The 21,679-nt window shown below is 58.4% G+C and overlaps 1 protein-coding gene across 2 annotated transcripts; it reads left to right on the plus strand.

Annotated features, from left to right (window-relative positions):
- Positions 1–27: 27 nt before the first annotated feature.
- Positions 28–20,972, plus strand: LOC144510473 (uncharacterized). 2 transcript variants are annotated; one of them, XM_078239921.1, is made up of 2 exons: positions 28–448; positions 16,408–20,972. In XM_078239921.1, exon 2 carries the CDS (start codon positions 16,762–16,764, stop codon positions 17,602–17,604), a length of 843 nt encoding a protein of 280 aa, XP_078096047.1. In that variant the 5' UTR covers positions 28–448; positions 16,408–16,761; the 3' UTR covers positions 17,605–20,972. The 2 variants fall into 2 exon arrangements, with proteins under 2 accessions (XP_078096047.1, XP_078096048.1); XM_078239922.1 differs by having other exon boundaries at positions 191–452.
- The last annotated feature ends 707 nt before the right edge of the window (positions 20,973–21,679 follow it).

The raw sequence follows: 21,679 nt of genomic DNA on the forward strand, positions 1-21,679 counted from the left end.
TGCGCAGTCCCGGGCTGTGGGGGAAGGGGAGATCACCGAGCGGCTTCTTGCTCTGGCTGGAGCCGTCAAACCTTGGCGCAGGGGAGGAGGAGCAGGGCACCGGAACCCGGAGACATGCCGCGGAGCAGAGTGATTGCTACTGGTTGATTCAGGCAGGACTCCATTATGACATCACAATGCGGAAGTTAGCCAACGAGTTTCAGACTCAAACTCCCTTCTCTGGTCCTTTGTACTTTGATTTCGGGTTCAGGCTGTTCCCCCTCCTTTTTGGGGAGCTGCCCCTTTTACTTTGTCCTGACTTAATCTGAGTTTGTTTATTTGGTTTGACCTAAAAAGAGGGCAACACCTGAGAATTTGATTTCTGTGGTGAAGTGGCTTCGCGTTCGCTGGAGACGCGGAAGACCCGGGTCAGAACCGGGCAGAAACTTTGGACTTTCTTTTTTGTTTTGTGAGTAACACACTTTAATTTTCAGTTTGTTCAAGAAGAGAAGAGGGAGAGGGCCATACGGCAGGGCATAGTTTACAATTGGGGGAGAGGTCATTATGATGCAATCAGGCGGGAATTAGGAAGCATAGGATGGGAACAAAAATTGTCAGGCAAAGGCACTAATGATAAGTGGAACTTTTTCAAGGAACAAATACTGCGTGTCCTTGATAGGTATGTCCCTGCCAAGCAGAGAGGAAATGGCCGAGTGAGGGAACCATGGTTCACAAAAGAGGTGGAATGTCTTGTCAAGAGGAAGAAGGAAGCGTAAGTTAGGTTGAGAAAACAAGGTTCAGTTGGCTCGATGGAGGGTTACAAGTTAGCAAGAAATGAGCTGAAAAAGGGTTTAGGAGAGCGGGGAGGGGACATGAGAAGTCCTTGGCGGTTCGGATCAAGGAAAACCCCAAGGTTTTTTACTCTTATGTGAGGAATAAAAGAATGACCAGGGTGAGGTTGGGGCCGGTCAAGGACGGCAGTGGGAATTTGTGCATGGAGTCAGAAGAGATAAGAGAGGTGGTGAATGAATACTTTTCTTCAGTGTTCACCAAGGAGAGGGGCCATGTTTTTGAGGAAGAGAGGGTGTCACAGGCTGATAGGCTGGAGGAAGTAGATGTTCGGAGGGAAGATGTACTAGCAATTTTGAATAAACTGAAAGTTGATAAGTCCCCTGGGCCTGATGAAATATACCCTAGGATTCTTTGGGTGGCAAGGGATGAGATTGCAGAGCCTTTGGCATTGATCTTTGCATCCTCACTGTCCACGGGGATGGTGCCAGAGGACTGGAGAATGGCGAATGTGGTTCCTCTGTTTAAGAAAGGGAATAGAAATGACCCTGGTAATTATAGGCCGATTAGTCTTACTTCGGTGGTCGGTAAGTTGATGGAAAAGGTCCTTAGGGATAGGATTTACGACCATTTAGAAAGATGCAGCTTAATCCGGGATAGTCAGCACGGATTTGTGAAGGGCAAGTCTTGCCTCACAAATTTGATTGAATTTTTTGAGGAGGTAACTAAGTGTGTAGATGAAGGTAGTGCAGTTGATGTCATATACATGGATTTTAGTAAGGCGTTTGATAAAGTCCCCCACGGTCGGCTTATGAAGAAAGTAAGGATGTGTAGGATAGAGGGAAGTTTGGCCGATTGGATAAGTAACTGGCTATCTAACAGAAGACAGAGGGTGGTAGTGGATGGAAAATTTTCGGACTGGAAACCGGTTACCAGCGGAGTGCCACAGGGATTAGTGCTTGGTCCTCTGCTATTTGTAATTTTTATAAATGACTTGGAGGAGGGGGCTGAAGGGTGGATCAGTAAATTTGCTGATGACACCAAGATTGGTGGAGTAGTGGATGAGGTGGAGGGCTGTTGTAGGCTGCAAAGAGATATAGATAGGATACAGAGCTGGGCTGAAAATGGCAAATGGAGTTTAACCCTGACAAATGTGAGGTAATTCATTTTGGTAGGACAAATTTAAATGTGGATTACAGGGTCAAAGGTAGGGTTCTGAAGAATGTGGAGGAACAGAGAGATCTTGGGGTTCATATCCATAGATCTCTGAAGGTTGCCACTCAAGTGGATAGAGCTGTGAAGAAGGCCTATAGTGTGTTGGCGTTCATTAACAGGGGGTTTGAGTTTAAGAGTCGTGGGGTTATGCTGCAACTGTACAGGACCTTGGTGAGACCACATTTGGAATATTGTGTGCAGTTCTGGTCACCTCACTATAAGAAGGATGTGGAGACACTGGAAAGAGTGCAAAGGAGATTTACCAGGATGCTGCCTGGTTTGGAGGGTAGGTCTTATGAGGAAAGGTTGAGGGAACTTGAGCTTTTCTCTTTGGAGCGGAGGAGGTTGACAGGAGACTTGATAGAGGTTTATAAGATGATGAGGGGGATAGATCGAGTGAACGTCCAAAGACTATTTCCTCGGGTGAATGGAGCGGTAACTAGGGGGCATAACTATAGGGTTCATGGTGGGAGATATAGGAAGGATGTCCGAGGTAGGTTTTTTACTCAGAGAGTGGTTGGGGTGTGGAATGGACTGCCTGCAGGGATAGTGGAGTCAGAACTTTAGGAACATTTAAGAAGCTATTGGATCGGCACATGGAGTACTTCGGGATGATAGGGAGGAAATAGCTTGATCTGGGTTTCAGACAAAGCTCGGCACAACATCGTGGGCCGAAGGGCCTGTTCTGTGCTGTACTGTTCTATGTTCTAAGACGTCTGGTTTTGTTTGTTTTGTTTTTGTTTGTCTGTTTGTTCTTGGCTCCCTGCGGGGAGGAAGGAGTAAGGGAAGGGGAAAGGAAGGAGGGAGGTGAGCTACTGCCTGCCTTGCCTGGCCTGCCCGGCCTGCCTGTTGTCTGGCCTGCCTGTTGCCTGGCCTGCCTGCCTACAATCCGGCCTGCCTGCCTACCGTCCGGCCTGCCTGCCTGCCTACCGTCCGGTCTGCCTGCCTGCCTACCGTCCGGCCTGCCTGCCTGCCTACCGTCCGGCCTGCCTGCCTGCCTACCGTCCGGCCTGCCTGCCTGCCTACCGTCCGGCCTGCCTGCCTGCCTACCGTCCGGCCTGCCTGCCTACCGTCCGGCCTGCCTGCCTGCCTACCGTCCGGCCTGCCTGCCTGCCTACCGTCCGGCCTGCCTGCCTGCCTACCGTCCGGCCTGCCTGCCTGCCTACCGTCCGGCCTGCCTGCCTGCCTACCGTCCGGCCTGCCTGCCTGCCTACCGTCTGGCCTGCCTGCCTGCCTACCGTCCGGCCTGCCTGCCTACCGTCCGGCCTGCCTGCCTGCCTACCGTCCGGCCTGCCTGCCTGCCTGCCTACCGTCCGGCCTGCCTGCCTGCCTACCGTCCGGCCTGCCTGCCTGCCTACCGTCCGGCCTGCCTGCCTGCCTACCGTCCAGCCTGCCTGCCTGCCTACCGTCCGGCCTGCCTGCCTGCCTACCGTCCGGCCTGCCTGCCTGCCTACCGTCCGGCCTGCCTGCCTGCCTACCGTCCGGCCTGCCTGCCTGCCTACCGTCCGGCCTGCCTGCCTGCTTACCGTCCGGCCTGCCTGCCTGCTTACCGTCCGGCCTGCCTGCCTGCCTACCGTCCGGCCTGCCTGCCTGCCTACCGTCCGGCCTGCCTGCCTGCCTACCGTCCGGCCTGCCTGCCTGCCTACCGTCCGGCCTGCCTGCCTGCCTACCGTCCGGCCTGCCTGCCTACCGTCCGGCCTGCCTGCCTGCCTACCGTCCGGCCTGCCTGCCTGCCTACCGTCCGGCCTGCCTGCCTGCCTACCGTCCGGCCTGCCTGCCTGCCTACCGTCCGGCCTGCCTGCCTGCCTACCGTCCGGCCTGCCTGCCTGCCTACCGTCCGGCCTGCCTGCCTGCCTACCGTCCGGCCTGCCTGCCTGCCTACCGTCCGGCCTGCCTGCCTGCCTACCGTCCGGCCTGCCTGCCTGCCTACCGTCCGGCCTGCCTGCCTGCCTACCGTCCGGCCTGCCTGCCTGCCTACCGTCCGGCCTGCCTGCCTGCCTACCGTCCGGCCTGCCTGCCTGCCTACCGTCCGGCCTGCCTGCCTGCCTACCGTCCGGCCTGCCTGCCTGCCTACCGTCCGGCCTGCCTGCCTGCCTACCGTCCGGCCTGCCTGCCTACCGTCCGGCCTGCCTGCCTGTCGTCTGGCCAGCCTGCCTGCCTGTCGTCCGGCCTGCCTGCCTGCCTGTCACCTGGCCTGCATGCCTGTCGCCTGGCCTGCCTGTCGCCTGGCCTGCCTGCCTGTCGCCTGGCCTGCCTGCCTGTCGTCTGACCTGCCTGCCTGTCGTCTGGCCTTCCTGCCTGCCTGTCGTCTGGCCTGCCTGCCTGTCGTCTGGCCTGCCTGCCTGTCGTCTGGCCTGCCTGCCTGTCGTCTGGCCTGCCTGCCTGCCTGTCGTCTGGCCTGCCTGCCTGCCTGTCGTCTGGCCTGCCTGCCTGCCTGTCGTCTGGCCTGCCTGCCTGCCTGTCGTCTGGCCTGCCTGCCTGCCTGTCGTCTGGCCTGCCTGCCTGCCTGTCGTCTGGCCTGCCTGCCTGCCTGTCGTCTGGCCTGCCTGCCTGCCTGTCGTCTGGCCTGCCTGCCTGCCTGTCGTCTGGCCTGCCTGCCTGCCTGTCGTCTGGCCTGCCTGCCTGCCTGTCGTCTGGCCTGCCTGCCTGCCTGTCGTCTGGCCTGCCTGCCTGCCTGTCGTCTGGCCTGCCTGCCTGCCTGTCGTCTGGCCTGCCTGCCTGCCTGTCGTCTGGCCTGCCTGCCTGCCTGTCGTCTGGCCTGCCTGCCTGCCTGTCGTCTGGCCTGCCTGCCTGCCTGTCGTCTGGCCTGCCTGCCTGCCTGCCTGTCGTCTGGCCTGCCTGCCTGCCTGCCTGTCGTCTGGCCTGCCTGCCTGTCGTCTGGCCTGCCTGCCTGTCGTCTGGCCTGCCTGCCTGCCTGCCTGTCGTCTGGCCTGCCTGCCTGCCTGTCGTCTGGCCTGCCTGCCTGCCTGTCGTCTGGCCTGCCTGCCTGCCTGTCGTCTGGCCTGCCTGCCTGCCTGTCGTCTGGCCTGCCTGTCGTCTGGCCTGCCTGCCTGCCTGTCGTCTGGCCTGCCTGCCTGTCGTCTGGCCTGCCTGCCTGCCTGTCGTCTGGCCTGCCTGCCTGTCGTCTGGCCTGCCTGCCTGTCGTCTGGCCTGCCTGCCTGCCTGTCGTCTGGCCTGCCTGCCTGCCTGTCGTCTGGCCTGCCTGCCTGCCTGTCGTCTGGCCTGCCTGCCTGCCTGTCGTCTGGCCTGCCTGCCTGCCTGTCGTCTGGCCTGCCTGCCTGCCTGTCGTCTGGCCTGCCTGCCTGCCTGTCGTCTGGCCTGCCTGCCTGCCTGTCGTCTGGCCTGCCTGCCTGCCTGTCGTCTGGCCTGCCTGCCTGCCTGTCGTCTGGCCTGCCTGCCTGTCTGTCGTCTGGCCTGCCTGCCTGCCTGTCATCTGGCCTGCCTGCCTGTCGTCTGGCCTGCCTGCCTGCCTGTCGTCTGGCCTGCCTGTCGTCTGGCCTGCCTGCCTGTCGTCTGGCCTGCCTGCCTGCCTGTCGTCTGGCCTGCCTGCCTGCCTGTCATCTGGCCTGCCTGCCTGCCTGGCTGTCACCTGCCTGCCTGCCTGTCGTCTGGCCTGCCTGCCTGTCGTCTGGCCTGCCTGCCTGGCTGTCGTCTGGCCTGCCTGCCTGGCTGTCGCCTGGCCTGCCTGCCTGGCTGTCGCCTGGCCTGCCTGCCTGGCTGTCGCCTGGCCTGCCTGCCGGGCTGTCGCCTGGCCTGCCTGCCTGGCTGTCGCCTGGCCTGCCTGCCTGGCTGTCGCCTGGCCTGCCTGCCTGGCTGTCGCCTGGCCTGCCTGCCTGGCTGTCGCCTGGCCTGCCTGCCTGTCTGGCTGTCGCCTGGCCTGCCTGCCTGTCTGGCTGTCGCCTGGCCTGCCTGCCTGTCTGGCTGTCGCCTGGCCTGCCTGCCTGTCTGGCTGTCGCCTGGCCTGCCTGCCTGTCTGGCTGTCGCCTGGCCTGCCTGCCTGTCTGGCTGTCGCCTGGCCTGCCTGCCTGTCTGGCTGTCGCCTGGCCTGCCTGCCTGTCTGGCTGTCGCCTGGCCTGCCTGCCTGTCTGGCTGTCGCCTGGCCTGCCTGCCTGTCTGGCTGTCGCCTGGCCTGCCTGCCTGTCTGGCTGTCGCCTGGCCTGCCTGCCTGTCTGGCTGTCGCCTGGCCTGCCTGCCTGTCTGGCTGTCGCCTGGCCTGCCTGCCTGTCTGGCTGTCGCCTGGCCTGCCTGCCTGTCTGGCTGTCGCCTGGCCTGCCTGCCTGTCTGGCTGTCGCCTGGCCTGCCTGCCTGTCTGGCTGTCGCCTGGCCTGCCTGCCTGTCTGGCTGTCGCCTGGCCTGCCTGCCTGTCTGGCTGTCGCCTGGCCTGCCTGCCTGTCTGGCTGTCGCCTGGCCTGCCTGCCTGTCTGGCTGTCGCCTGGCCTGCCTGCCTGTCTGGCTGTCGCCTGGCCTGCCTGCCTGTCTGGCTGTCGCCTGGCCTGCCTGCCTGTCTGGCTGTCGCCTGGCCTGCCTGCCTGTCTGGCTGTCGCCTGGCCTGCCTGCCTGTCTGGCTGTCGCCTGGCCTGCCTGCCTGTCTGGCTGTCGCCTGGCCTGCCTGCCTGTCTGGCTGTCGCCTGGCCTGCCTGCCTGTCTGGCTGTCGCCTGGCCTGCCTGCCTGTCTGGCTGTCGCCTGGCCTGCCTGCCTGTCTGGCTGTCGCCTGGCCTGCCTGCCTGTCTGGCTGTCGCCTGGCCTGCCTGCCTGTCTGGCTGTCGCCTGGCCTGCCTGCCTGTCTGGCTGTCGCCTGGCCTGCCTGCCTGTCTGGCTGTCGCCTGGCCTGCCTGCCTGTCTGGCTGTCGCCTGGCCTGCCTGCCTGTCTGGCTGTCGCCTGGCCTGCCTGCCTGTCTGGCTGTCGCCTGGCCTGCCTGCCTGTCTGGCTGTCGCCTGGCCTGCCTGCCTGTCTGGCTGTCGCCTGGCCTGCCTGCCTGTCTGGCTGTCGCCTGGCCTGCCTGCCTGTCTGGCTGTCGCCTGGCCTGCCTGCCTGTCTGGCTGTCGCCTGGCCTGCCTGCCTGTCTGGCTGTCGCCTGGCCTGCCTGCCTGTCTGGCTGTCGCCTGGCCTGCCTGCCTGTCTGGCTGTCGCCTGGCCTGCCTGCCTGTCTGGCTGTCGCCTGGCCTGCCTGCCTGTCTGGCTGTCGCCTGGCCTGCCTGCCTGTCTGGCTGTCGCCTGGCCTGCCTGCCTGTCTGGCTGTCGCCTGGCCTGCCTGCCTGTCTGGCTGTCGCCTGGCCTGCCTGCCTGTCTGGCTGTCGCCTGGCCTGCCTGCCTGTCTGGCTGTCGCCTGGCCTGCCTGCCTGTCTGGCTGTCGCCTGGCCTGCCTGCCTGTCTGGCTGTCGCCTGGCCTGCCTGCCTGTCTGGCTGTCGCCTGGCCTGCCTGCCTGTCTGGCTGTCGCCTGGCCTGCCTGCCTGTCTGGCTGTCGCCTGGCCTGCCTGTCTGGCTGTCGCCTGGCCTGCCTGTCTGGCTGTCGTCTGGCCTGCCTGCCTGCCTGTCGTCTGGCCTGCCTGCCTTCCTGTCGTCTGGCCTGCTTGCCTGCCGTCTGGCCTGCCTGCCTGCCGTCTGGGTGCCTGCCTGCCTGCCGTCTGGGTGCCTGCCTGCCTGCCGTCTGGGTGCCTGCCTGCCTGTCGTCTGGGTGCCTGCCTGCCTGTCGTCTGGCCTGACTGCCTGTCGTCTGGCCTGCCTGCCTGCCTGTCGTCTGGCCTGCCGTCTGGCCTGCCTGCCGTCTGGTCTGGCCTGCCTTCCTGTCGTCTGGCCTGCCTTCCTGTCGTCTGGCCTGCCTTCCTGTCGTCTGGCCTGCCTTCCTGTCGTCTGGCCTGCCTTCCTGTCGTCTGGCCTGCCTTCCTGTCGTCTGGCCTGCCTTCCTGTCGTCTGGCCTGCCTTCCTGTCGTCTGGCCTGCCTTCCTGTCGTCTGGCCTGCCTTCCTGTCGTCTGGCCTGCCTTCCTGTCGCCTGGCCTGCCTGCCTGTCTGGCTGTCGCCTGGCCTGCCTGCCTGTCTGGCTGTCGCCTGGCCTGCCTGCCTGTCTGGCTGTCGCCTGGCCTGCCTGCCTGTCTGGCTGTCGCCTGGCCTGCCTGCCTGTCTGGCTGTCGCCTGGCCTGCCTGCCTGTCTGGCTGTCGCCTGGCCTGCCTGCCTGTCTGGCTGTCGCCTGGCCTGCCTGCCTGTCTGGCTGTCGCCTGGCCTGCCTGCCTGTCTGGCTGTCGCCTGGCCTGCCTGCCTGTCTGGCTGTCGCCTGGCCTGCCTGCCTGTCTGGCTGTCGCCTGGCCTGCCTGCCTGTCTGGCTGTCGCCTGGCCTGCCTGCCTGTCTGGCTGTCGCCTGGCCTGCCTGCCTGTCTGGCTGTCGCCTGGCCTGCCTGCCTGTCTGGCTGTCGCCTGGCCTGCCTGCCTGTCTGGCTGTCGCCTGGCCTGCCTGCCTGTCTGGCTGTCGCCTGGCCTGCCTGCCTGTCTGGCTGTCGCCTGGCCTGCCTGCCTGTCTGGCTGTCGCCTGGCCTGCCTGCCTGTCTGGCTGTCGCCTGGCCTGCCTGCCTGTCTGGCTGTCGCCTGGCCTGCCTGCCTGTCTGGCTGTCGCCTGGCCTGCCTGCCTGTCTGGCTGTCGCCTGGCCTGCCTGTCTGCCTGTCGTCTGGCCTGCCTGCCTGCCTGTCGTCTGGCCTGCCTGCCTTCCTGTCGTCTGGCATCCTTGCCTGCCGTCTGGCCTGCCTGCCTGCCGTCTGGGTGCCTGCCTGCCTGCCGTCTGGGTGCCTGCCTGCCTGCCGTCTGGGTGCCTGCCTGCCTGTCGTCTGGGTGCCTGCCTGCCTGTCGTCTGGCCTGACTGCCTGTCGTCTGGCCTGCCTGCCTGCCTGTCGTCTGGCCTGCCGTCTGGCCTGCCTGCCGTCTGGTCTGGCCTGCCTTCCTGTCGTCTGGCCTGCCTTCCTGTCGTCTGGCCTGCCTTCCTGTCGTCTGGCCTGCCTTCCTGTCGTCTGGCCTGCCTTCCTGTCGTCTGGCCTGCCTTCCTGTCGTCTGGCCTGCCTTCCTGTCGTCTGGCCTGCCTTCCTGTCGTCTGGCCTGCCTTCCTGTCGTCTGGCCTGCCTTCCTGTCGTCTGGCCTGGCTGCCTGCCTGTCGTCTGGCCTGGCTGCCTGCCTGTCGTCTGGCCTGGCTGCCTGCCTGTCGTCTGGCCTGGCTGTCGTCTGGCCTGGCTGCCGTCTGGCCTGCCTGCCGTCTGGCCTGCCTGCCGTCTGGCCTGCCTGCCGTCTGGCCTGCCTGCCGTCTGGCCTGCCTGCCGTCTGGCCGGCCTGCCGTCTGGTCTGGCCTGCCTGCCTGCCGTCTGGCCTGCCTCTCGTCTGGCCTGCCTGCCTGCCGTCTGTCCTGCCTGCCGTCTGTCCTGGCTGCCGTCTGTCCTGGCTGCCGTCTGTCCTGGCTGCCGTCTGTCCTGGCCGCCGTCTGTCCTGGCCGCCGTCTGTCCTGGCCGCCGTCTGTCCTGGCCGCCGTCTGTCCTGGCCGCCGTCTGTCCTGGCCGCCGTCTGTCCTGGCCGCCGTCTGTCCTGGCCGCCGTCTGTCCTGGCCGCCGTCTGTCCTGGCCGCCGTCTGTCCTGGCCGCCGTCTGTCCTGGCCGCCGTCTGTCCTGGCCGCCGTCTGTCCTGGCCGCCGTCTGTCCTGGCCGCCGTCTGTCCTGGCCGCCGTCTGTCCTGGCCGCCGTCTGTCCTGGCCGCCGTCTGTCCTGGCCGCCGTCTGTCCTGGCCGCCGTCTGTCCTGGCCGCCGTCTGTCCTGGCTGCCTGCCTGCCTGTCGTCTGGCCTGCCTGCCGTCTGGTCTGGCCAGCCTGCCTGCCGTCTGGTCTGGCCTGCCTGCCTGCCGTCTGGCCTGCCTCTCACCTGGCTGCCGTCTGTCCTGCCTGCCTGCCGCCTGGCCTGCCTGCCTGCCGCCTGGCCTGCTTGCCTGCCGTCCGGTCTCTGGAGGGTGCGCTCTCCCCGGAGGGAGGGAGGAAGAGAGGACGAGGAGGGGAGGGGGGTGCTGAAGGCGTTCCAAACCATCCTTCTCCATCTGCAGTGGGGGTGGTGAAGACCTCGTGGACTTTGTAAACTTTGTGCGCCCGATAGGCTGGAAAACCAAAGTCGCCCACCCACTGCTGCAGCCCCCAAGACCGGCACCCCCTCCCTTTTTTTCCTCCTGACTGGGGCACCGCCCCCCCCTCCGTGCCTTGCCCCTCGTCTTCCTCCTGCTCCTCCGACCTCCTCTCTCCCTCTCTCACTCCGGGGAGAGAGCATCTGGACCCTACCCACCTACCCCACCCTCCCTTATTTTCCCCCCCTCATATACGTCCTGCCGTACATCTAGGCAGTCTCGGGGTGGGCGTAGCACTCCCTAGATATGATGGCGACATCACCAGCGTCGCCGGTGGCAGGGCCTTCTCGGCCCACCTATGCGGGCGTGGCAGCTTCCAGAGCCCCCGCCGCTCTCAAGGCCCTGCCGCCATTTTCTTTGATAACGAGGCAGCTCGGGGTTAAGTGCTACGCCCACCCCGACATGTCCATCGAGGCCTGCGTGAAGGCAATGGCTGGGGTTGTCGGCCCCTCAGCAATTGTTGCGGCCTCGAAGATGTACGGCCGGGCCGTATTCTTTTTAAAGGCCGAGCGGGCGGTCCACCTCGTCCTGGAGAGGGGGCTCACGGTGGGCGGGACGTTCCTGGCGGTGGACCCATTGGAGGTCACCACCCATAAGATCATAATCTCGAACGTCCCGCCCTTCCTACCGAGTGAGCTCCTCCTCCCCCACCTCCATCTACTGGGGGAGGTCAGGTCCGGGGTGGTGCCGATCCCGCTTGGCCTTCGGGACCCCTCCCTGCGACACATCTACTCCTTCCGGCGCCAGGTTTTTGTCCGCCTGGCCCGGGAGGAGGTACTGGAGGGAGGGTTTAACATCTCCCACGAAGGGATTACATACCGCGTCTTTTGGTCCGCGGACGGTGTGCGGTGCCATGCTTGCAAGGAGGCAGGGCACGTGAGAAAGAACTGCCCCGTCTCCAAGGCCGCCGACCACCAACCCAAGGCGACCGCAGCTGGCGCCGCAGCCCCCTCTCCCCCCAAACGAGTACCATCTGCCCCCCCCCCCCCCCCCCCCCCCGGCGAGGGGAGGCCACGCCGGCAGCAGCTGTCACCTCAGCTGCCGGCGGGGGGGGGAGAGCAGAGCCTCCGCGCGGCCAAAATGCCCGGCGTGAACCCGGCGCAACAAAGGAGAAGGGGGGTACTGGATCTCCGGCCCCCAACATACCCCAGCCACCCCGGCAGCTGGCTCGGGGACTACCTCAGTCTCCACCTGCGCCCCCCCCCCCCCCCTTCCGGGGCCTAGTGCTGGGCCCGGCGCCGCAGATGCCCGAGATCACGGGTCCGAGCATGGGGGGATTGGCAACCCCAGGCCGGCAAAACTGGCAACGCCACCACCTCGGGGGGACGTGAAGGGGGGGCGGGGGGGGGTGCGGCAAGGTGAAGAGGGGCGGAGGGCGAGGGGCCTCGCCTGCCTGAGGGCAGGTGAACAAAAAGAGGCGGGGCCCCTCGGGTACCGTAGAGTTTGAGGTTTGCGTGCCCCTCCCCCCTTGTGAATCATCTTCTGCCGTGCCCCCACCTGTCTTTGTGCCTTGTCCCCAGAAAAAAGGGGGCAAGGCACAGTACAAAAGCAAACGCGTGCTGCCTCAGTCCTCCGGCGAAGACTCCCCGAGACTGGGTGGCAGCGGGGCCCCCGCGGCTCCGTTCCACCCGGCCAATTACACCACTGAATTCTTTTTCTGTATGTCGGGGTATTGGGGCAACACCCCAATGTTCGTGTCCCCGTGCGGCGGCGGCGAGGAAACGGTCCACTCGTCCACTCCGTCCCGACCTTGGATGCGGGGCATCCCCAACCTCAATCCGGAGGTTACACCGGACCTGGGGGGTGTCCAAGCATCTGGGGCGGAGGGGGCGACTGGGCCGCCGTCGCACAGGGGCCCGCAAACCGGGGAAGGTGAGCCCCAGGGAAACCCATCCTCCTCCAATCCTGGGGGTGGGATCGGGGAGGAGTTGGGGCTAGTTGGCGGCTCCGTGCTGCCCGCCGTACGTCCTGCGGCGGGGGACTCAGAGTCGAGGGGTGACCGCCCTGAAGAGGTCAGCGACTCGGTGGAGGGCACGGGGGCACTTTCAGAGTCTGCCCAGGGCGAGGCGGGGCCTCCCTCGTGCTCCCCACCAAGTCGTCCCTCATCCCCTCCAGGGAACTCAGGGTCTTTCTCCGCAGCCATTCTGGTCGCTCGGACATCATCCGGCCAGCCCTCGGCCGCTGGCCGGACCTGGCGCGGCTCGTCCGGTCCGTGAGGGCATGCTCGCATGCCTCCGCGGGCCTGGAGAAAATAGAGCGGCGCTGGGTACTGCGGTTCCTCCACGGGCTCGAAAAGCGGGGGAGCGGACTGGTGATTATTGCGCCAGCGCTCCCCCAAACACCTAGATAAGTGGTGACGGTGGCACAAAACTGCTGACATGAAGGTGACTATAGCCAGCCTCAACATCAACGGCAGCAGTGAGCCACACCGCAGGTTCCAGAACTTCTCGGTCCTCCGTGACGGGAAGTATGCGGTGTGTTTCCTGCAGGAAACCCACACCATTCCGGGAGAGGAAGCCCAATGGCTCCTGGAGTGGCGAGGGGGGGGTCTACATGAGCCACCTCACGCTCGCTTCGAGCAGGGTGGCTATCTTGTTGGCCCCACATTATAAGCCAGAGATCTTGGGGGTCAAGGAGCCGGTGCCAGGCCGGTTGCTGCACTTGACGGTCCGTGAGGGGGGCGTGGTCATTCACTTGCTGAATGTCTACGCCCCAACCGGCGGACCGCAGCAAACGACTTTCTACGAGAAAGTGTCCGCTCATCTCGACACCATCGCGGGGGGCGAATGCATTATCCTCGGGGGGGATTTCAACTGCACCCTCGAGGCACGAGACCGCACCGGCCTCTGGCTGCGCACCCCGGCGATGGTGAAGTTGCGGGACCAGCTCGGGACCCACGACTTGGTGGACGTCTGGAGACATCTGCATCCTGGCTCCAGAGCTTTCACTTACGTGAGGCCTGGAGTCGGAGCGTCCAGGCTCGACCGCCTTTTCATTTCGAGGGCGCACGTGTCCGGCGTGTCTTCGGCCTCCATGCGGCTGGTGTCGTGCACGGACCACAGCCTGGTGTGGGCGGACTTTGTGCCGTCTCGCGTCCGGCAGGGGTCCGCGTACTGGCACTTTAACAACACGCTGCTGGAGGACGAGCACTTCCTGGACTCGTTCCGTCGATTCTGGGCCGGCTGGAGAAGGAAGCGGGGAGGCTTCCCCTCCTTGAGGCTATGGTGGGATGTGGGCAAGACTCACGTCCGTACCTTCTGTCAGGAGTACGCGAGGGGGTCGACAAAGAGGTGGAAATCCAGGCTCGAGGAGTTGGAGAAGGATGTGCTCGACCTGGAGGCACGTCTCAGTCTGCCCGACACGGACCCGGCCCTGTGTTCGGAGTACAGTGAGAAGAAGGGCGCGCTGCGGGACCTGCAGCTTGCCAGTACGTGAGGTCGCGGCTCCAGTTCCAGGTGGACCTGGACTGCGGCTCCCCCTTCTTCTACTCGCTGGAAAGAGGGCGGGCTAACCGTCAGCAGCTCCTTGCGCTGCTGGCCGACGACGGTTCCCCCGTCTCGGATCCGGAGGCCATCCGGGCCATTGCCCGGGAATATTACACCTCGCTCTTCTCTCCGGATCCATCCAGCGAGGTTGCCCGCAGACTTCTGTGGGAGGACCTGCCGCAGGTCAGCCCGGAGGGCGTCGGCAGGCTTGAGGCCCCTACCACCATGGCCGAACTGACCGACGCCCTCAATGGCCTCAGCCGGGGCAAGGCCCCGGGGCTGGACAGGCTGACAGTAGAGTTCTTCAGGGCGTTCTGGGACGTCCTGGGGAGCGACTATGCGGGGGTCCTGGGGGAGAGTGTCGCTACCGGGGAGATGCCCCTTTCGTGGTGCAGGGCCGTCATTGCCCTGCTGCCCAAGAAGGGGGATCTATCTCCTAAAGAACTGGCGCCTGGTCTCCCTCCTCAGCACGGATTACAAAATCTTTGCCAAGGCTATGGCTTCACGCCTTGGATCCGTGCTGGACCACATGATCCACCCTGACCAGTCCTACACGGTCCCGGGCCGTTGCATGCACGATAACCTCCACCTGGTCCGGGACCTAATCCATCATTCCCAGAGGGCTGGTCTGTCGGGCGCCTTTTTGTCATTAGCTCAGGAGAAGGCGTTCGACAGGGTGGAGCACGAGTATTTACTCGGGACTCTGCGGGCATTCGGGTTCGGGACGCATTTTGTCGCCCGGATCCGATTACTGTACTCTGCCGCAGAGTGTCCGATTAAGGTTAACGGGTCCCTGACGGCGCCCCTTCACTTTGGGAGAGGAGTACGGCAGGGCTGCCCCTTGTCCGGCCAACTGTATTCCGTATGCGTGGAGCCATTCCTGCGCCTCTTGCGGAGGAGGTTATCGGGTTTGGCCTGCGCGGACCGGACGTAGGGGTGGTCTTGTCAGCTTACGCCGATGACGTGCTCCTCATGTTCACGGACCCGGCTGACCTGCGGAAGATGCGAGAATGCCAGGCGGTGTACTCCGCCGTGTCCTCCGCCAGGATCAACAGGCCTCAATTATGACGTGCAGCTCCTGCATATCGATCTGGGGCGTGTTTCGACCACCCTGCAGGAGTTGCCCGTCTTTTACCAGGACCTCCTCACTGTCTGGAACACGGTCGCCTCACGACGCAGCTCCCCCTGTCAGGAGTAGCGGCTCTCATGCGAGAGCCGCTGCTCAGGAATCCGCTCCTCCAGCCGTCTGACTTCAGGTGGCTGGCGGAGAGGGGGGCTGTGGACGCCGGGGTGACCAGAATCGGGGACATGCTCGATGGCGGAGGGGCAGGCTGGATGAGTCCCCGCGTGCTGGCTGAGCGCGCGGGGGTGTCCGTCTGGCGCGCGGCCAAAGCCATCCTAGACCTTAGGACGGTCGTGCTCGGCCCCGAAACTGCACGCAAACTCGAAGCGGCGCAGGCGTGCGGTGGGATCCCGCCCGAGTGTTCCCCTGTTCGGACAGAATTCCACATTGGCCCAAAGCCTCAACCCCCCTCCCTGGGTGAGGTGCCCCACAGCCTGAGCCGCCTCGCGGAAATGTCCTCCGTGCCTTTTTCTACCGCGCGGAGGCGTTTCCTGTGCGGGCTGCTGCTGCACACCTTCCACTACCGCCTCCTCGCCTGTCGCCTGGATACACCTTGGCGGGCCTTGTTGCCGCCGGGCGGCGGAGGTCCCCACTGGAGGTCCCTCTACGGAGGGATCTCCCCCAATTACGTCGGGGATCTGGGGTGGAGGGTGATGCATGCAGCAGTTCCACACAACCGTAGGATTCACTGGTTCACGGGCTCCGAAGACTGCCCTTTCTGTGGCCTTGTGGAGTCCGTGGACCATGTCTATGTTTTGTGTCTTAGGCTGCACTCCCTTTATGTTTTCCTAAAGAACCTTTTATTGATGTTTTGTCTGCACCTCAGTCCCACGCTCCTGATCTACGGACACCCGGTGCGGAGAGGGGAGGGTCGGGATGGCGACCTCCTCGTGAACCTACTCCTGGGCCTGGCGAAACGCGCCATTTACCGGTCCAGGCAGCGGGCGATCGAGGGGGCCGTCCATCCTGATTGTCTGCCCCTCTACCGCGCCTACGTTCGCGGCCGGGTGTCCCTGGAGAGGGAGCCTGCGGTGTCCACGGGCGCGGTTGACGCCTTCCGCGCCCGTTGGGCACCGCAGGGGTTGGGGTGTGTTATTGACCCTAATAATCACATTTTAATTTGATGTTTTTAAGTTTCCTTTGTACTTTGATTTCTGTTCGGGCTGTTCCCCCTCCTTTTGGGGAGCTGCCCTTTTTACTTTGTCCTGACTTAATCTGAGTTTGTTTATTTGGTTTGACCTAAAAAGAGGGCAACACTTGTGAGGAAATCAATGTTTCCCCCTTTCCATTTCTTTTCTCATTCTGGGGGAAATTGGGGACTTGCAGCAACCGAAGGGAAAGGAAGTGAATCCAGTCTGTGTATTCCACACATTTTTAGTCCAGTCATAGAGACATATATCTGTCTGGCAGCCTGCATGCAAAATTTCAGCTCTCTATGTCCAGGACAGGAAGCAATGAGCATGGATCTGTCAATCAGCCTCAATCAGCACCTTCAGGAGAATTGGGAGGGTGAATATTAGATACAGCAGAGTGAGAATGGAGGGAGAGTGTGAGGGATGGAGATTTACAGCTTTTGGAGAATGAGAGAGGAAAGAATGTTCCATAGAAACTAGAATTGTCTGTTCTGAATTTCTATCCTGTACTGACGCTGATGAATTTTGTAACTTCCTTTTACAGGATATCAGAAGGTGAAGATTTACAGACGGAAACCTCAACCCTAACGTCACATCAAGATCTGACCATCACTCTGTCATCAGGACATGATTATCATCAGGCTTCGAATCCAGAACAACAAATGTTCCTCTGTTCTTTCTGCTTCAGAAAACTTTAAATATCAGTGTGACTGGTAATGCAGCGAGACACACACACACCTGAGTGAGAGTGTTCCAGTGCGCTGACTATGGAAAGAGCTTTAAAGAGTTATACAAACAGAAAAGACAATGCAGCATTCACAGCGGGCAGAGACTGTACCCGTGTTCTGTGTGAGATTTAACTGATTATTATTGTGAAGAGTCACAAGGACATCTGCAGATGGAGAAACAGTGGAAATGTGGGGACTGTGGGAAGGGATTCAGGTTCCCATCTAAGCTGGAAATTCATCGACGCATTCACACCGGGGAGAGACCATTCACTTGCCCTGTGTGTGGGAAGGGATTTGCTCTGTCATCCAACCTGTGGGTACATCAGCGAGTTCATACTGGGGAGAGACCATTTACCTGCTCTGTATGTGGGAATGGATTCACTCAGTCATCCAATTTGATGAAACACCAGCGAGTTCACACTGGGGAGAAACCATTCACCTGCTCGACAAGTGGGACAGCATTCAACAATTCATCTCAACTGTTAACACACCAGCAAGTTCGCACTGAGGAGAAACCATTCACCTGCTCTGTGTGTGGGAAGGGATTCACTCAGTCATCCAGCCTGCACAGTCACAATGTCACTCACAGCAATGAGAGACCCTTTAAATGTTCTGACTGTGGGAGCGGATTCAAAAGATCTCAGGATCTGATGATCCACCAGCGCATTCACACTGAGGAGAGACCGTTCAGCTGCTCTCAGTGCACAAATAGGTTTAGAACGATATCCAATCTGCGGGCACACCAGCGCATTCACACTGAGGAGAGACCGTTCAGCTGCTCTCACTGCACAAAGAGGTTTAGAACGTCATCCGACCTGCGGATACACCGGCGAGTTCATACTGGGGAGAGGCCCTTCAGCTGCTCTCACTGCACAAAGAGGTTTAGATCGTCATCTGCCCTGCGGCGACACCAACAGGTTCACAGTGTGGAGAGGCCATTCACATGCTCTGTGTGTGGGAAGGGATTCACTCAGTCATCCAGCCTGCTGGCACACCAGCGAGTTCACAACTGATAAGAGGTTGGATTCTGCTGTTATTGCTGCTGTTAATCACATCCAGGACTGAACCATGTTCATTCTGACAGTTGGTGAAGTGGGAGGGTCGGAGGGTTTCTTTCTGCTGGACTGGCCAGTCTCAGAACTTTGCTTCCAGTGGGCTGATGCTCTTTGAGCCTGGGAGAGCACATTTCCACTGAAATGATCCACAAAAGCTGATGATGAAGGACATTTATTTTATCCTGGATAGTAAATAGTGTTTTTTCTACCATTACAGGTAGATCTAAAATAAATACAGAATGTAACCAGATGGCTAAATGCTACATATCCCAAAGCATGATGGGAAAAGTATCCAATCTTACACTCACAGGGGCTGTGAAAACAGCTGTCGTTGCTGAAGCAGCCTGTTGAGTAAGCAGTGTGTGATAAGATGTACTCGACATGAAACTTGCTGCTGATGTGAAGATTGCTAAGCAAGGACAGATAAGAACAAGGAGAGCAGATGTCCTGTGTTTGCAACTGGCAAACTGACCCAGGTAATGGGTGTACGTGGCTAAGAACATTCTCGATGCTGGGAGAAACTGGATGAAAATGGAGAGACTGGGAGCCTCCACAGTGAGGACCTGCAGGAACAACCATCGTGTAAAGGAAGCCCTGGGTCCAGGACTCAGAAGAAGGGAGACTGATCACCTCACATTGCAATGGGTAGTATTTGGATCCAAGCTGTAAGTCTTGTGATTCATTGTAACAAGTAATACTCTAACAAATGGAATAAGGAGCAGTTCAGTGTTTATCTTGTGTCTTAAACATTTGGAACAAGTTGTACAAAATATCTAAGCAATTCCTTGTCTGCAACGTCAGTAATTAACCTAGTCTGAGGGTCAGCATTTGGCATCCCAGAATGGACACAGTTAAGTGATTAACCCCCCTTCCATCTCAACCTTCTAATGTTTAAACATAATCAACGTATCCATCTGATGTATCAAAATCATAATGGTACCAATAATCACAATGTCTGAAGCAATTCTTATCCACAGGTGTATCCGTACATTTGTATCCCAATTCCAAATATCATACCACCAGTTGGTTACTTGAATCGTTTCAATCTTTCGTCCAGTTCCCGAAGCTTTCTGAATGATTCTGACAAATATTTGGTGAGTTTTAGCTCGCTGTTTATTTGATTCATCGCAAGTTCTCAGGTCAAAGCTTGATGTTAGTGAAAGGGTTAATAATCATACAAGTTTATAAATGACATCAACTGCTAAATTCTCAAAGACAGGGAAGCTCAGAGAAACCAGATGTCATTTCTAAGCAGAAATAGGTAAGAGTCAAGGACCATAAAACTCTCAATTACAGGGAAGGTTTCAGTCACACATTATACGCAGAAAACATCAATTGACATGTACTTGTCAGTATCTGTTATGACAAGGGACAACAGACAAAGGAGGTTGATACACCACTGGTCAGGCATATATCTATCGTACTTGTGTCTGGAGGTTGGTAGACAAGGACAGAAAATACGTGCTCAAGGATATAATTAGGTAGACATATGTCAGAGGGAAATTTAGAATAACTTGAGACTAACGACTAACAGATCAGAGTAGATTAGATCAAAGTGAATAGAGTATAGAGAAGTTACAAAGTGCCTGAAAAATACTGTTTGCATAGGGGAACCTATAACCACTGTTTAAACATGTATTTTTGAAAACATATTCTGTATTAAAAGCATTAATATTAATTAAAGGCAGCACGGTGGCATATTAGTTAGCACTGCTGTCAGGGACCCGGATTCAATTCTGGCCTTGGGTCACTGTCTGTGTGGAGTTTGCATGTTCTCCCCGCATCTGCGTGGGTTTCCTGCGGGTACTCCGGTTTCCTCCCACACTCCAAAGATGTGCGGGTTAGGTTGACTGGCCATGATAAATTGACCATAGTGTTCTGGGGATTAACAGGATAAATATGTGTGGTTAAGGGAATAGGGCCTGGGTGGGATTGTGGTCAGTGCAGACTCAATGGGCTGAATGACCTCCTTCTGCACTGTAGGGATTCTTATGATCATATACCTTGGCTAAGAACACAATGCTCATAAGACATGATGGGACGTAGTTCAGTAAAAAGAACCACATTCCTTAAACAATGCAGCTACTGAGCAAAGGGAAAAACAACACTTATCAAGGGCCAAACAGTCCTAATAAATAGAATACACATTGAACCAAGGAGCTACCAGGGGTTTCCAGACAGTTCTAATGAATGGGATACACATCGCACCAATAAGAAGGTGTTGGAGAATTTCAACATATGTTAGAGAATTTTAACTAATCTGGAATTCAAAATGCTAATAAAGACTACTGAGAACTGATTGGATTAATTTAGGATAAGAATCACGGATTGTTCTGCCTGCATAGAAACACATATAACCACAGTTAAAGATTTAAATGTATATTTGTGATTTTAAACATGTATTTTTATGATCTGTACACCTTGGCCAAAAGCAGGTTGTCCTAAGGCATAATGGGAAGAAAGCTAAGTGAGACAGGCCACATTCTTTAGAACAATGCAGTTTCAGAGCAGAGCTTTTATCAGTGCAAGTCGAGGGAAGTAGTGTTCTGAAACTTAATATGAATAGAGGAATTCATTCTGATTATAAAGTGCTACACAAACATGAGAACCAGAACTCTTGACCCCATGATTTGCATCATAGAAATTGCTAAGAGACAGTGGGAAAGCTACCTTTGAACTTTAGGGTTTGTGTGTCGCGATTGCGAGGCGACAAGGGGCAGGAGCTTCCAGATTCAATGGACCAATAAATTCCCATGCTGTCAGAGGGTGGAATGCGATTGGCCAGGGTATATGACATTTATTACCAACGATTGATTCGTACTAATGATGACTGGTTCATATCAAACCACTGAGTGAGAAGATTGAATTTGGAAAATGTATAATTATTATTGATGGATGCATTGTCATTCAGAGACATGTTGGCTTGCCCAATACTGTCTCTCCCAACATGCATTGGTCAATAAAGAACGTCTTTCACCAGGATACTGCATTCGCGAGTCTTTGTATTCAGCTAAAGTTTTGGCAATACTTTGAAAGAAACCATGCAACAGAGGGTCTCGAAAGTATCAGGAGACTGTGTGAAAGACCCTTAAGGTCGATAAACTGATCATGTAGTCCCATGCTGTCATAGGGTAAATGTTATTGGCCAAGATATATAATCTATGCTAATAATGATTCGCTCATATTCAGTTGGGGTAGATAAATAGCTTTTGAAAATTGTATAATTGTAGTACTGAGAGTGATGTAATCTCTGAGATGTTTTGAAACTGCCCCAAATCTCTCTCCATCGTACATTGACCAAGCTTGGAAAATAAAGAATGTCTTTTACCAGAGTGCTGTCTGTATGAGTCTTTGTGTGAGCTGAGCCATAATTATGACAGGGAATCCTCCACATGAAAGTCAGCATAATACATAGTCTCTGCAAACACTCCTACAGATTGGTACTGCAAGCAGGGTCTTTCACCAGATTCCAGCGGTGGGATGCATCTCCTATCATTTCATTTACTGCCTGGTAGATAGAGGAATCAAGTGTCAGGCTACTGGAACCATAAACTGAGTGACCCGAACAAAAGGGGCGGGGGAGGGGAGCTGCGGACATAGGTATTACTGAGTAAATACGTCGCACTTAGTGGGAGGGGGAACAAAGATGGACTTTTGTATTGCCCTGATTAGCAGAGTGAAAAATATACCGTGCGACAGGAAAGACGGGACAAGGGCTGTGCAATGGAATGATGATGGCTGGTCTGCAAGCAGGGGATCTCCAGTGGGGACCTGAGGGCAGTTTGATACAAACAATAGTGATTGAGCATTAAAAAAATAAAATGAAGTTGAAAAATTAGTTCAAAATTATGAGAAAATTAGTTGAGAAATTAAAAGAAAATTTGTAGCTATGTAGAAAAGTGGGAACAAAAGAATGAGGTAATATATAGTCTATGAGTCAGTTAAAAGTATATCAAGTTAGTGAAAGGAATTGAAGTTCTGATTACTCCAAGTTCCAGTGGGAGATTAATAAATTAAAATCTCAGTTGCCAAT

The sequence above is a fragment of the Mustelus asterias genome, chromosome 23 (assembly GCF_964213995.1).
Source record: "Mustelus asterias chromosome 23, sMusAst1.hap1.1, whole genome shotgun sequence".
NCBI lineage: Eukaryota > Metazoa > Chordata > Chondrichthyes > Carcharhiniformes > Triakidae > Mustelus > Mustelus asterias.

What these genes read in the sequence shown, in the direction of transcription:
- LOC144510473 (XM_078239921.1), top strand. Translation starts at nt 16,762, where the DNA reads ATGGAGAAACAGTGGAAATGTGGGGACTGTGGGAAGGGATTCAGGTTC.